Raw genomic sequence first — 14,892 nt, 5'->3', positions numbered from 1 at the left:
AAGGACCCCCCAGAACTCTACTTCTCCTTTATTTTTTTGTGTGGTAAAACTGAGCATTTTTATATATTATTAGAAAGTTATTGTTTCTACAAAAAAGGCTAAAGCGGAGCATCATCTTGTTGCTGCCTAGAAAAGATTATCATTACAGCAAAGACTGAGTCTCACATTTCTACAACAATTAATGCACCTGCCTTCAATATAGAGTTAGGAAGTGTAATTCACTTTATTCTTGATTAAGAGCAGATATAATTTCTGTCCTCTGACTAAAAAACTTCACATTTACCTAATGACATCCAGATTCATATTCAGAACGTGAATATTTTCCATCATATCCCCAGACCAATGGTATATTCAGGGTTTTCAGTGAAACAGAATTCCAAATAAGCATTCTTGCTGAAAGGGTTTGAAACAAACCCCTGCGAGCTCCAACAGGTGCCTGGCGTCAGACAGCAAATGCACTGACCCCTGGGGATTTTCACCCAGATTCAGCAGGACAGACATTGTCAGGAGAGCAGCTCTCACTGCTGTCAACACCCTCTGTCTGCAACACCCATGTGTGAGAGCTGGGAAGCCAACACTTCTTTAACAGAGAGGACCAAAGCAAAACAGCACACAACTCTGTGCTGCAGCCCCATCAGTGCTGTAATGGGTCTGAAAAATTCTCTATTTCTTCTTCAAGATTCCCAGGATGCACATGCTACCCCCAAAGCCTAACTAGTTCCAAGACTAATGAAATAACACAACATACCCCTGATAGCACTATTTAGAACAAAAATAACTTTACACTTTCCTGTCTAGCACCAATCCCAACTGTAGTTTTTTTCAAGCTATGTAAAAGGAAACTCTTCTGTTTAATTAGCTTTTCACTCAGTCTTGCACACACTAGCAATGTGAAAAACATCTTGCTTTCAGGAACATCATGGCAGCCTGTGTATAACCAAAAAAGATTACTCAGAAAAAGTAGGAGGAAGCTCAAAAAGCAACCAGAGGCACCAAAAGGAACTCCTAAGGGCCATTTCCAGAGGTGCACACAGCATTCATGTTCACCAACAGACAATTCCTGAGGAACTCTGTGGCATTCCGAGGTACACTCCATTTCGGACTTACGTTTCATACTGTTGGATTTCAAAGTCTCGTGAATATCCAGAGCAGCACTTCCCAGAAGGACATCAGACTTTAATGTTTGATGGCTCCAGACACGAAAGTTTAATTTACTTATAGGAGTGACAATTCTGAAAAGAAAAAGTTTAGTGCTATTAGGGCATTTGTTGGTAGGGAAGGGGGTGAACTGAATCATCTACTTCCACTGTCCCTAGAAGCTACTTAAAAAACAAAGAAATTATGGTGGTAACATCAAACCATTTCCAATTACTGCATTCTCATGTCACCTGGATATGTCATGTCAATCAAGACTGTTGCAAGACTGTTCATAGACCAAATATATTTTTTATTATTACTATTTTAAGGGAAATATAGAAAAACTACCAGCAACTCCACAGTAATACACAGTAAGTTCTGTGACAGCAATTTCAAAGTAATTTTTAATACTGATATCCTTGTTCTATAAGGAACACTCACATCTATATAGTTCAAAATTATTTTCATTGTGAAAAATGGGTACAAATGACTGCTTATTTTCTCAGTGGATAATTTCAGCTGTATAATGGGTGATAAACCCAGATTTTCACAGTCAGACAACCCCTTCAGAAGATCTGCCTAACAATCTCCAAGGAGGAAAACCCCAAGAGGGTTCACCCTCATTTGCAGAAGCCACTACACTTTTCCTTTTTATCCTGAATCTGAATATAGGCAGTTGTGCCAAAATATTTCCTAAAAACCAATTTACTTCATGCAGCTCCATGCAGTTTTAGTGTAATTTTCAATGAAGTTGATATACAGGGGGTGTCTGTGCTCAGCTCTTACTCAACACGAGCAAAAATGGCCCATGTATTATTGTGTGAATTTGCACAGCACAAACCACACACATTCCCATTTAAAAAATGGAAGAGAAAAAGGCAAGATTTAAAAGGTAAAAGAAAATTCTGCTCTTCTACACTTACATGCATATAAAGCACAAAATTTTATTTTTCTTGATATATCTCAGTGCAAAGTAAATAGTAACTAAAATTTCTAGTAGTTAACTAGAAACTAGTTAACTACTAGAAATTTTAATTAACTAGTTAACTAGTAGTAACTTTAACTAAAGTTACTACTATTAGTAAATAGTAGTAACTAAAATTTCATAATAATCTAAATTATAATAATAGTACAGATACAAAAAATGTTTTCCTCGGGCAATGTTCCAGGTGCTTCAAGAAGAATAATCTACAATTTAAGTGCAAGCAAATCACAGAATCACTGAATGATTTGCATTGCAGGGACCTTACAGCCCATCTCATTCCACCCCACTTTCCACTATCCAAGCCTGCTCCAATCCCCATCCAGCCTGGCCTTGAAAACTCACAGGAATGGGGCAGCCACAGCTTCTCTGGGAAACCTCTGCCAGGGCCTCAGCACCCTCCCAGGGAAGAATTTCTTCCTAATATCCCACCTGGCATGCTCTTGTGGAAAGTCCCTGTCCAATGTGCAAGCACAGACCAGTCTTTATCCCAGAGTTCCATGTGACATTAAGAGAAAACTAAATTTTATGGAACTTTACTGTAGAGTGTATCTTCTTTATTCACAACACAAATATTGGGTCAAGCAAACATCAACAGCTGTATTAATCTTGAATCTGGTATTAGTTTTGTACTAAGAATTTGCATAAATTAATTGGGAATTGCGGATTTGTGCTTGAATTTAGAGGTGCACAAGAGCCTACGGTTCCCTGTGTTATGGCATGGTGCACCTACTGGGACACAAAGAATAGCTACACATTTCAGCTACAGAACTTCTGAAAACTGTAACTTTAAGTATGACAACAAAAATGTAAATAGGACCATCAGTTTTAATATTAAATTACTTTAATGTCCTTGCTACACACGGAATTAAGAGCTCCTTTGATATGCCACACATAATAATAAAAAATATAACCACAAGCAGTGCAATAGTTTGTAAATATCTGTTTTAGACTGTACTATATTTACTCTAAAAATTATACAAATGTCACCACCTCATACAACATTCCACTCACTGCTTAAAATAAAAACACAAGCTTCAAGCCCACTGTCAATTGCTTTAATTTAGCTCAAATAAATTGGAAAATAAAACCAAACCTACACTGTAAGATGCTGTTTCCACTTTGGACTATTTGTATTGTTGCATTTTTCTGTCTTCTTTGACTGTCCATCTACTGAGACTTCCACATAAGGGCTAGGTCCAAACCATTTATTCTTTTCTTTTAGTTTTGCTGAAATAACTGTTAAGAAAGAGAAAAAACAGTAGTTTACTAAGGAATATTTCAACTGCAAATAGTATTTTTCAGTTGGGTGCTTCAGTATTCAAGTGTCAGGTCATTGATGCACGATAGTAACACTCCAGGAAAATAAAGGATAAAAACCCTCTTACATTCCAGCTCATTTATACAATGCTACAGCTCACACAAATGCCTAAAACATGCAACAATATTATTGCAACATCAGATACTAAATAATCATAACCACTACAAGATCCACAGAAGTGCTTAGGTGTTGAAAGCAGAAAATATCCTCTACAACATTCTCCTGTCTATCACCAACCAACAGCATTCTTGGAGTTTATTACACTGCTTGCTAAAAAGCTCAAAACGTGATCTGCCTCTTATCAAGGCATTGTGGAAAATTGCCACAACTTCTTATGAACAGAACATCACTGAGAAAATGACTTTTCACAAAAGTTTTCTGTAGCTAAGTAAACCTACTGAAAAGCTGAATCCAAACCCTGGGTTCCAGTAACTACCTCCTGTTCTAGCAACTACAACTCTGGACAGGACTTGCAGCTCTAGAGCTTTAATTTTGGTGGGGAGAGGGTGTGCTGGGTGTTGACTGGGGGGTTTTTTGGTGTTTGGGGTTTTTTTCTAAGCATTCAGTATTACTGACTACAGCATTCCCATCTCTCCAAACACCACTGTCATATCCTGCCTCCTTTACGACATGCATCTACCCTGATGTTTGAGTCACAGGTGTTCTTGGATTCAATGGCAACACTGAACTCACAAAACAGTACTGAAGACAAAGATATTATCATTTCCAGTTGGCCCCTGAATTCACTGTTCTAACAAAAAATAACCTACTCTTCTGTGTGTTTGTCACCCACCACAGCATTACTACATCCTTAAAAAAGAGATGACTAATTCAGGCCCATCTGGCTAATCTCCCCAGATTCCCTTTATAGTCTGTGCTCCTTTAGAGATTTAGAGAAGTAGCTTAGTATAAACTGCTCTGAACTGCTCCCAAGGAAAACTCTTTCTCTGTGTATTACAGACACCTCACAGAATTTAACTCATTCATTTTCACAAACAGCACCCCATCCTTCCCCTCCTGTCTCCAGTACTTCTATGGTATAGCACCTCAGACCTCAACATCTCTAATTATCTCAAAGGTCTGCTTTGGAACAGCAGAAATCAGCAGATTTGCACCTACTTGCAAGGTTTGTTCTTACCCAGACACCCTGAAAATTCATTTAAAATTAATGAGGGCAGCAGAATGGGGCACTGTGGGTAGGACATGTGGGAGGTAACACCAGCAACAGTTTGCTGTAGATCATGGCTGAACATCTACAGAAATTCAGACCTGAAATTCAAATACCTCAGTAGTCTCAATTCTAAACACTAAGGCATTTATTTAGCTTCACTGTCTTTGTCTGAGTCTCAGGCCTTTAACAGGGAAAAGGCCTGGACAGCAATCACCACTTCAATCCTTGGCTCTGCTCTCCATCCCTGTGTAAAGGAGGTACCTCTGTGAAAACCTCTTCCAATTTCTCTCCAATATCAACCTGTAGGGACAAAATTTCTCTACAGCCTCACAACCTATTGAAGAAACACAAACTTGTGACCTCAGAGGGACAGCTACAGCCTGTGTAACTTAGTGGAATCCAACCTTCTTCCTAGTCTAAAGTTTTCCCTTCCATTTTTGACAATTTTTTTCATCCTCACAATATTCCTTTTCTGAAACTACTGCATATGCCCACAGGTCTTCACAATGGGGGTGCAAAATTTACTCTTGATGCTTCTAAAAAGAGACCTGCACACACCCCCAGGCCTCCCATTGATTTTTGATGCCTCAGTTAAATTTCCAGAGAGAAAAAGTGAGGAAACCTTGGTAATTAAGTTTCAACAGCTGCTCTGTTGGTGAGGCACTACAAAAAGAAAAGTCTGTTATCTAAATCCATTTCCAAACAATCCAGAGGTGTTCAATAATATTGATATTCTCATCAACACTTTTATTACATTTTTTATCCTTTTTAAAATCCATTTCAATGGTGGCCATAAAAACATATAACAAGGGAGAAGCTGTAAGTCAACTTTAATGAATAGCAGTATCAGGAAAAAGTGTCAGATTGATATAACCCCAAGTTTCAGTGAGTGCAAGCAGTATCATAATGCACTATTACATTTCCAGGAGGATTGCCTCTACAATTTACTTAACAGCACCCAAAAATAATGATTCCTTTCTTTTTCTTTTTTTTTTTTTTTTCATTTCAAAGTTTACATATTTTGAAGTATGTATAATTTTAAAATGCATTTTAGATAAAAATCCAGAATAAAATTGTTGCCGAGTAATAATGTCCTAACATCAATCTTGCCTAAACCACTACAACTTCTCTTGAGCATTTTACAATGCAAAACTTCCTGAAATGCAGCACAGTAAACTCTGTTTAATTGTGTAAAAACGCTGTCACATTTCTAACCAGAAAAGACAGATAATTTCAGAAGACTCACCAGTGATCTGAAGCTGTGATTTCATGGACAACCCACTGGCTGGTCCTGATCTGGACCCACTGCCAGCCATAATATGGGCTGGATCTTGAATCTGCAAGAAGAGAGAATGCAAACATTTCAATACTCAGAAGCTCAGAACTTCATCTGTTTTTTGACACATGGTTACATTATAGTGCAAACAAATCCACCACACTTAGTGTTTGTCTAGTTCTTTTCTATTTCCCCAAAGTACAGAAAATCCTTTACAAATGGCTCAGTCTTTATTAGACAACCTGTAACTATTCAGGTTCTAGGCAAAATACATCTTTTGATTTTGTCACTTCAATCTGTCAATTAGTGAATCATGTTCTAATTCCAAAGTTTGCTGTACTTCTTATGTCTAAAACACCTGCTTGTCTTGGTGTTGTAAATCCTGGAGAGGTTTATCTTTCTGTGTCAAGTACTACTTGGCACAATCCACAAGCATAACAAAAAACCTGAAAATAAATTATTAAATTGAAAAGGGAAATTGAAATTTAGAGAAACCTGCTTTTATATCTTTTTTGTTTTTACCTGGTCAGAGCAAGTCTACAGACAGGGGCCATAACTCTACAAAGCACTTAAATAAAAAAGGAAATACATCACTTTTGAAAGAGAGCAAGACAACTTTCGGTTACTGCACAACTTTCCTTCTTGGCACACCCCAACCCTCATACCAAGGCTGGTCTGATCCTCCCAGCCCAAGGCAGCACAGGTTCCTCTTTGCAGTATTTGGTTTTGGGGGGAACAAAGTGAACAAGGTGCATACCAGAGCTTCAGAGAAATTAAATTGTGTACTATTACATTAAACACAGACATCACTCTGGAATTACCCAGATACCCCTATTCATTTTAAAAACACATTTCACCCAGCTTGCAAAAATGAACAGCCTGCTGGATACAACTTCCAGATCACTCCCTGCTTCCCTGCCATGTCATGTTCCCTCCTTTGTGCCACTTCCACACTGTCTCCCCACTCAGAACCTACTGCAGACCATTCATGCACCTCTCTGCATGACCCCTCTCTCGTGGGGCACAGCTGCTGTGGCCAAGGAGCTGCTCATCAGCCCTGAGCCCCCACTGATGCTCCACTTTGGGCAGCCACCAGATGGGATCTTAATGCAAAGCACACATCCCATGCCTCTCCAGCACTTTTCTGCACACATTACTTCCAGCAAGGAAAGGAAAAGTGTTAGCTTAGGCTGCTGCTATCTGTACTGTGAGTCACAAGACTCCATTTATGAACTTACAGCTGATAACACCACAAGCATTTTATCTAACCCCAAACATGTTCAGCCATACCAAAGAAACTAGAATTTGTACAAGGAGATCAGGGTCTCGATATGGCAACTTACTTTATGGAGGCTGTGATTTGAAGCAAATGTCTGTGACAGTGACTGTGCAAATTATAATCCCACAGGTATTTGGAAGTTGTGAAATGGGTAATTCTGCATCCTGCATCTTGCTGATGCCAGTGTTGCTTGTTGAAAGTGTGACACCACCAAGAAAGGTACTAATGACTTGCTCAGATAGTATTTGGTGTTGTTAGTAGAGTTCAGTGCTGTTACTAAATTTCAGGTGTGAATCACACAAATTTAAATCATGTTAGAGTGAGAAAGATTTTAATGTAAGTATTTAAAAAGTACTCTAAATTTAAATGATTTAGAGGGCAATTCTTAATTCTGCTCCTTGACTAGTTGTACCAACCTTCCTGGGTACCCTTTATGCTGTATGAAAGCAATCAGATTACATCTAGACCAACACAGACACATTGGATAGTCTGAAGGAGTCTGGATTTACAGAAGAGCCAGTTACCACCTGGAGAAATAATACTGCACAGAATACACCAGGGATTCCTGGAGGGGATCACTCTCCACTGAACTCCCACACTAAGCATTTACACCATACAACACTCATTCAGAAGCACATGTTAAAGCCAACTTCCATTTCTAACCCAGCAAATACACTCATGTGAAAAACAAGGTTCACATATTTTTCTTATAGAATTTAAAAGTTTAATAATAAAACAATTAGGAGATAAAAATAAAGTATACAGATACAGCTGGGTGTCTCCGCATTCAGCCAAGAGAGCACACCTTACTATCAAAGGATTCTCCCTGAAAAACAGAATCCTACTACATATCCATAAATTCTCATACATATTCATACATCCTTCTTAGGATCTTTGGTGTTCTTCTGTTTAGTTTTCTCTTGCCCCCTTCCCAATAGGTCAATCTTCTTGGCACCATCGAGATTTACATTCCCTGATAACAGAAATGCAATAAATTTCCCCCCCCAGAGTTCTGGTCACTGCTGTCTTCATCTGGATAAGATAGGTTATGAAGGCAGGGGGGTCTCCAGCTATCTTTTTCAGTCTTTGGGTTATAGAAACAAAAGTAGTTTTTGTTTTAATACTATGCCATAGCTTAACATATATGTATTATATCACTATTTCTAAGTTTCATCAATAACAGAAATAAAGGAAACTATGTTATACAGCTAAATTTTCTAATCTTATACATATAACATTCTTTATAATATTTGCAAAAAGCTAATAATATGATATGCATTTATAACACTCATTAAAATGATTTTAGAAATATTTGATCATTTTCATTGAGAATATGCAGAGAAAGTCTAGCAGTTTAACTGCATCTGAAATGAGTGTCCTGCAAACACCTGCTGAGGTAACACATGTGGATGTATAAACACGTGTTGGGAGACAGTCTTCACCAACAACCAGCTTAAAGAAAATTCCAGGAATACACTGCCTGCCAAAACTTCTAAAAAAAAAGTGTACTACTACCCATTGTTCAGTTCTCTCAGCTCCTAGAAAGTTTCTAATTATTTCTGAACAATAAAACCAAAGAGTCTTATTTTCTTGTACTCTTGCAAACATCTAGAGGCTGCTCACTTATGGAAAGCTCCATTAATTAACCAGGAAAAGCAGAGTTCCAGAGGAAGGAGGAGGAAACAACAATTTACCTCTGCCCTGCACTTCAACATCCCTACCTCTCTATGTTTTCCAATACCTTGACTCCAGTGCATCTTCTACTCCCCTTAAGTGCACACTGAGAAAGACTCCACAGTATTCCAGAAGCAGAATAGCTGGTTCCATGCCAAGCTTCCAGCAAGGAATAATCATGGAAAACACACCACAGCTTTTCTCTCAGCTGGGCACTAATTTAAGTCCTTTCCCTACCACACATGTATATATTTATCTGGATTTTTCACAACTCATAGATATTTAATCAACTTCTTCATCTCCATCAGTTTTTAGCTGGAATGGACCAGTAATTTAGAAAGTCTGTAGTGCAAAACAGAGGAAAATGGGAAGAGAACAGATGGAATTATGTACACCTTGTTTTGTTAGGAAACTAAGCTAAAGTATACTGATTAGCCAAAGAAAGATCTGACAAGCTAGACTTAGCAAGAAGCAAAAGAGAGTGTAAAAGGCAGTAACACCATCAGTCACACATACTCAGCTACTGTCTATTTACACAGTTTTTAACATTTTACTCTTTTTACATAACAAATACACAAAAAAAAAAGTTTGTGTGTAAAAAACTACTCTATTAAAAACTGCAGTCGATTTCAACTCAGAATCAGTCTAGGGCTACCTGTAAGCCTAATCACAAAGTAAAAAAAAAACCCTCCTCAATCATTGTTAAAGTACTTCCTTCTAGCTTTATTATAATTGAAATGGTACTTAGGAATGTGAAAGGCAAATGTCTTTATAAATTCTATGTAATGCTACAAGCTCTTTCACAAGTTGAAAGTGTCATTCCAAAGCTGAGAATCCATGTTCAGTTTTTTTTCCCTGCAGTAGAAAATCAAACATCTTCATGGATATTTAGGGATTTTGTGTGGTTTGGGTTAAGAGGTTTTTAGGTCAGTTGGTGTTTTGGTTTGTTGTTCTGATTTTGTTTTAAATTATAGTAAACTCCTATTGCCATTTTTCTCTAAGATGCTGCAAATAACTTCCAAGAAACTGTCAGAATCTGAAATTTAGCAATGTTAGGTGAAAGATTTGAGAGCTGTGACACAATGACTGGTGCAGTATAATGGATGTCTAGAGCACGATCAGGTAAGTATGATTTTCTCAGAAATAAACAAGACAAATTATTTGGCATATAAAAAGACAGAAAGAATATCTTCTTGCCATTAAAAATAAACCATTGAAATGGTTGTTTGAATTTCCTCAGTGGCTGCATACCTGCTCCAAGGGAGATTTGGTTCTATAACATCCTACCTTATTAAGTAAATTATTCAATAAATTATACTCAGCTTCCTAATTGCACGCACCATTGTTGGTACTCAGGCAGGTTCAAACAAACACTGCTTAAAACAAACCTGCCTTGCAACAGGAAACTTGGACCAGGCATTTTTTTGGTCCTGTTCTCTGAATCCCACCTGCAGTGCATCCCCTTTGGCCTGACCCAGCGCTGCTGGGGCATTTTCATCCAAGACAAAAAATTGCCACCACAGTTTTCAGTGCGAGGAGTGTGGAAGAAGGAGGAGAGTGAAGCCCAAATGCTACACTGGGAAAAAGGAAGAGAGCAAAGGAAGATGCTCAGTTATATTTCTAAGAAATCATGAGAAAGCTGCTTTTCTCCCCACCTTTTTTAGTGCTTCATGGTTAAAGTAAAGGAAAGGAGGAGCTGGGGAGGAGCTCCCCAGCCCGCAAAATCAGGGAGTATATACAGAAGAAATGTGCTATCAACAGCTTGAGAGACCTTCAGTGTCATACCAATTTATCCTGGGTGACTATTCAGCACTGGAATTTATCTGGTAAGGAACCAGCTTACTGAAGAAGGCAATTTTGTTCTGTATTTATTTCAAAGAACAGAAGACACTAAGGTGAGAATGAAACCCTGTGACTGTATTAACACGCAGGGCTTTGGAAATATGTTGCCACATGCTCCTTAAAAGATACTGAAATAATTCCACATTGTTGGCTGCTTTAGGTCTTATGTTTAGTAATCAATTTTAAGAATAGGTTAAACTGCTCTTTGCAGGTGTTCCTATTCAAAGTGCATTGGCCATTTCAGTAATGGACAAACAAACCTGCATAATTAAAAGAAATTCTTTTAACATACCCAGTAATTTTAAAAATGGTTTTGAGAACCTCACTATGTAATAGGAATACAGACTCTTGAAAAAAAACCAAAATATACAGAATTTTGTTTAAAAACTGCATGTAAAATGTAGTATGTCCCCTTTATCAACAGCTATGTGATAAATACGTGCACTTTTTTGTGTGTGAGAAATTATAGAAATGCTTCCTCTCCTTCTCCCCAAACACTGAAGCCTCTCTTTTACCAGAAGGCATGCATACTGTAGAAAAGATTGTTCTTTTTAATGTTAGCTATAACTATACAGTGAGGCCAGGCAGAGACAGGGAGTTTGGCAATTTACTTGCTTAGCAAATTTGCAGTTACTTTAAGTGTTCAAGTTTCATCTTTAAAGTGAAATGTGGTATGACAAAGCTGGCTTTAGTGGTTTACACTTTTTTCCCCCTAAAGTAAGTTTTAAGGACGTGGTCAGGTTTGCTCAAACAACTCAAAGGACAGAATGGAAGAAACTGCTGAGTAATCAACCAGAGAGAAAAGAATAGACACAGATTATATGTGTTGAGTACACATTGGAAAGGGAAGCAGCTATGAGGTCTACATCAAGGGATATTTATATAAGGAATGGATCAGAGAGGTTTAACACAGAATGCAGCCTGGCTCCCTTTGGCCATTACTTTGTGAGCAGCACTACCTCCATTCACCAAAAAGTCTGGAAAATCCAAGCAGTCTGTGCCAGAATACAACTGCTGGAATTTAAAATGCCTGAATTGTTTTTTGAACAAATGTGAAATACATGCTAGGTCTGAAAACAGGCTGTGGGTTGGATTACTGAGTTGTGTGGTCCTGTTTTCCCTGCCATCAGAGCCAGCACAGGCACAGCTCCCTGCAGCCTCCATGCTCAGGTTATCCAGGTACCAGCCAACATCCACACAGATGCTCTGAGAGCAACAAGAGAGATCCCAACTGAAAGATAAGACTGGAGCCAATTCAACACACAGGCTAAAAATATATTTGTGGGGAATACAATTTAATTGGTTTGGGAAGCAAACCAAGTGACATGACCTTCAGTGACTGCAAGGAGGGACAAGCAAGATATATAAACCACAAAACAAATGAAATGAGGTGCCCAACTTCTGTCCTGGCCCTATAGTAGACTTACTAACAAGAAATCCCTGATGCTGAAGTAGAAGCTTCATCTACTATCCTGTTTTAAAATTGCATATTTTAGGTTTTTTTCATATCTGATCCATGTATGCAATATATACGATTTACTGTACTCCTGGCTCAACACAGGAATCATTTTCTTGTTACATCTTCTTACAGATGATAATTTCTGCACCCTTTCCAAGGACAGTGGTATATCAAGAGTGAGAAGTCACATCTTCTCCAAACCAACAGGTCTAACTCTAAAAGTGAGATCATTTTAATCTTTTCTCTAGACCCACCATTCTGAATTTATCTATTGAATCTTTTACTTCTATGAGCAAATGTACCTTGTAGAGGATGTAACGATGTAAAGAATGAAGATGCTAAATCCAGATGAACAAAGTAGGGATGCAAACGTGCATTAATTAGCTAAACAAGAGTTTAAAGGGCTTTCATTGATAACAAAGGAATAAAACTGAGAAGTGTTTGTGTCAAGGCCAGGATGCCTTCACTCTGATAAGACTCCAGTACAGATGCCTGACCAGCAAAACAGCCTGTGCTTCAAAGAGGGGAGTGCCAACAAGGTTATGTCACATCACATATGTCATTCTGTTTCCTGTCAGCCCAACAGGAAAACACACTGCAGCTTTAAAGAGATGGATATTCCAAATAAGGAAAAAAAAGAGCAGCATTAGCCTTCACCAAAGATTTATGGAAGCTGAAGTAAGCCAGATTCTGAAGCAAAGGACTAGCAAAAAACAACTCTTGGCTCCCAGAGGATATAAAATATCTGTATGTGAAGTAGTTTGTTGTCACCAACAGGAACCTGAGGCACAATAAACAGTGACAGATACCATTAGTTCTATCCTCAGCAAAGCATAAAAGTGACATTGGTTATCCCACCTGAATACATGGAAATGTTCTGGTGTCTGAGAGTACACATGAGAGAGGATGATTTAATGAAACGTGTGAGAGGCCAAAAATAAGTAATGTAAGATTTTAATGATAAATGCCACATTCTCCATGGTAAAGAGAACGAGACTCTTCACCCTGTAAAGTCTCATACTGAGTTTTTTACTAACTTCCTGAGACCTCAATGCAACATGAATGATAATGAGTGTGATTCTATACTGATATCCAACAAAGGAATCAAAAAATGATTGTCACAAACAGATCTTAAATTACAGCAGTAAAGACCAAGAAATTACATACTATCAACCTTAAATACCTTTTCTAGAAACAATTATGTTTGCAACAGTAATCCTCAGTGCTGATTCCTTGTTGTTTCTATCACTTCAAAAGACAACTGAGCATGGAAAACTCTTCTGAATCTGAAGTTTTTAAGTTTGAAGTGTTGAAAAACATTCACTCTGCCTAACAAAGTAAATACACTGCCCAATGAAAGGCAAAATAATTCTGGAAATGTTGTAGCCAGCCACCCAGTGATGCTCACTTTAACTTTTCCCTGAATACCTGGGATCATCAGGTAGTGCTCCTTGTGCAAATCACACAGGTTAGAAAAACTGGTCTATCAACTTCAGCCTGAGGAGAAAAATGCTTCCAACACTGCTTGCAGTCCAAATTAAACTGTCTTCAGGCCTCCCAAACTGGAGACTTACAGCAAAATTATAGAGAATTCAGTCATTAGCATTCATCTGCAACGAGAAGCCTGCTTGTAAAACCTGCACCTCAGCAGAAATAGTTCACATGAGTTTTTTTCTATACACATGTAAAGAAAATGACTACAATATAAAAAACTCCAAGAAAGACAAGCGTAATTTCATAGTTTTTCACACTTTCAGTAGCACATCAGAAATTCCCCAACCACAAGCTGTTCTCTGACTAAAACTGTGGCAGGCAGGACAAAAGGGATAAAACTGGCATTGCCACCAACTCATACAACTTCCCAATGGATTTTCTTCCTAACTAGGGGGATGTTAGCTTTTACTAATTTTTAAGAAATGCTCAAAGAGGGGGAAAAAAAAGAAAAATGTACATGAACATCATATGCCTTTTGCTTAATTTCCCAAAGCCTGGCAAGAGCAGCTACTGCAGAGAGCTGCAAAGGATAATTAAAACCATTTGTGAAAACAAAGAGATGGTCTATTTTTATTTCAGCCATTTCCTTCTCATGGTACAATCCATTTCAAAGAGAACAACAATTCATATATGCAAACCACTAAGCTAAAACTGGTTCACTGTTGTAATCTTTGAAATAGAGCAATACTTAAAATGGCTGTTTCTAAAAGCTGCCATTGGAAAACATCCATGAAACTTGGAATGCGTGGCAGCCCCCAGTACAGAGAATTAAACTAGTATTAAGATGACAGAGGAGAAGGCAGTGAAACTGGAATAGCTGTAAGTAACTACCACAAACTCAAACAGATTTTTGAATTACTGGATTTACCCGTATTAACTGGACATTAACTGGATTAACTCCTGTGTTTTACAAACCACTGCTCTTAGAAATTAATTTTGGCCTTTAAAATTCTTTGCAAAAAATCTTTGGTAATCACATAGTTTTAACACAATGCTGTACTGACTCAGAACTCTTTCATTCTAATGCTTCTGTGATGAGGTTTCAGGAAAATTTCCCAGTGGGAGTTCACAACCAAAACAAAGTTACCATCTGTGGAGCGGAAGGTAAGTAGTTACCTTGTTACATGCAAAGCAAGACAAATGGCTTTTCCTTCAAGAAACCAAATACTCAAGCCTATTCCTTTATAGCTGAGAGTTCCCAGGCGTTACCATGGGCTGGCAACACACAAAGTAAAAGCTCATTTATAGGGGTCTGTG

General features: G+C 38.1%; 1 protein-coding gene across 4 annotated transcripts in view; it reads right to left on the bottom strand.

Annotated features, from left to right (window-relative positions):
• ITCH (itchy E3 ubiquitin protein ligase) overlaps positions 1 to 14,892 on the bottom strand; it is a 64,665-nt gene that overhangs the window by 33,266 nt on the left and 16,507 nt on the right. For 3 of the 4 annotated variants that reach the window (XM_033519189.1, XM_033519188.1, XM_015647604.3), the window contains exons 2-4: positions 5,858 to 5,948; positions 3,220 to 3,358; positions 1,108 to 1,232 (exon numbers count right to left, since the gene is read on the bottom strand). In XM_033519189.1, the coding sequence (XP_033375080.1) occupies positions 1,108 to 1,232; positions 3,220 to 3,358; positions 5,858 to 5,927 (334 nt within the window). In that variant the 5' untranslated portion in view covers positions 5,928 to 5,948. Of the gene's footprint in view, positions 1 to 1,107; positions 1,233 to 3,219; positions 3,359 to 5,857; positions 5,953 to 14,892 lie in introns of those variants that run through there. The other variant, XM_033519190.1, reaches the window with a different exon arrangement.

This window comes from Parus major, chromosome 20 (genome assembly GCF_001522545.3).
Source record: "Parus major isolate Abel chromosome 20, Parus_major1.1, whole genome shotgun sequence".
Lineage (NCBI taxonomy): Eukaryota > Metazoa > Chordata > Aves > Passeriformes > Paridae > Parus > Parus major.
This window is presented reverse-complemented; position numbering and strand designations above follow the sequence as displayed.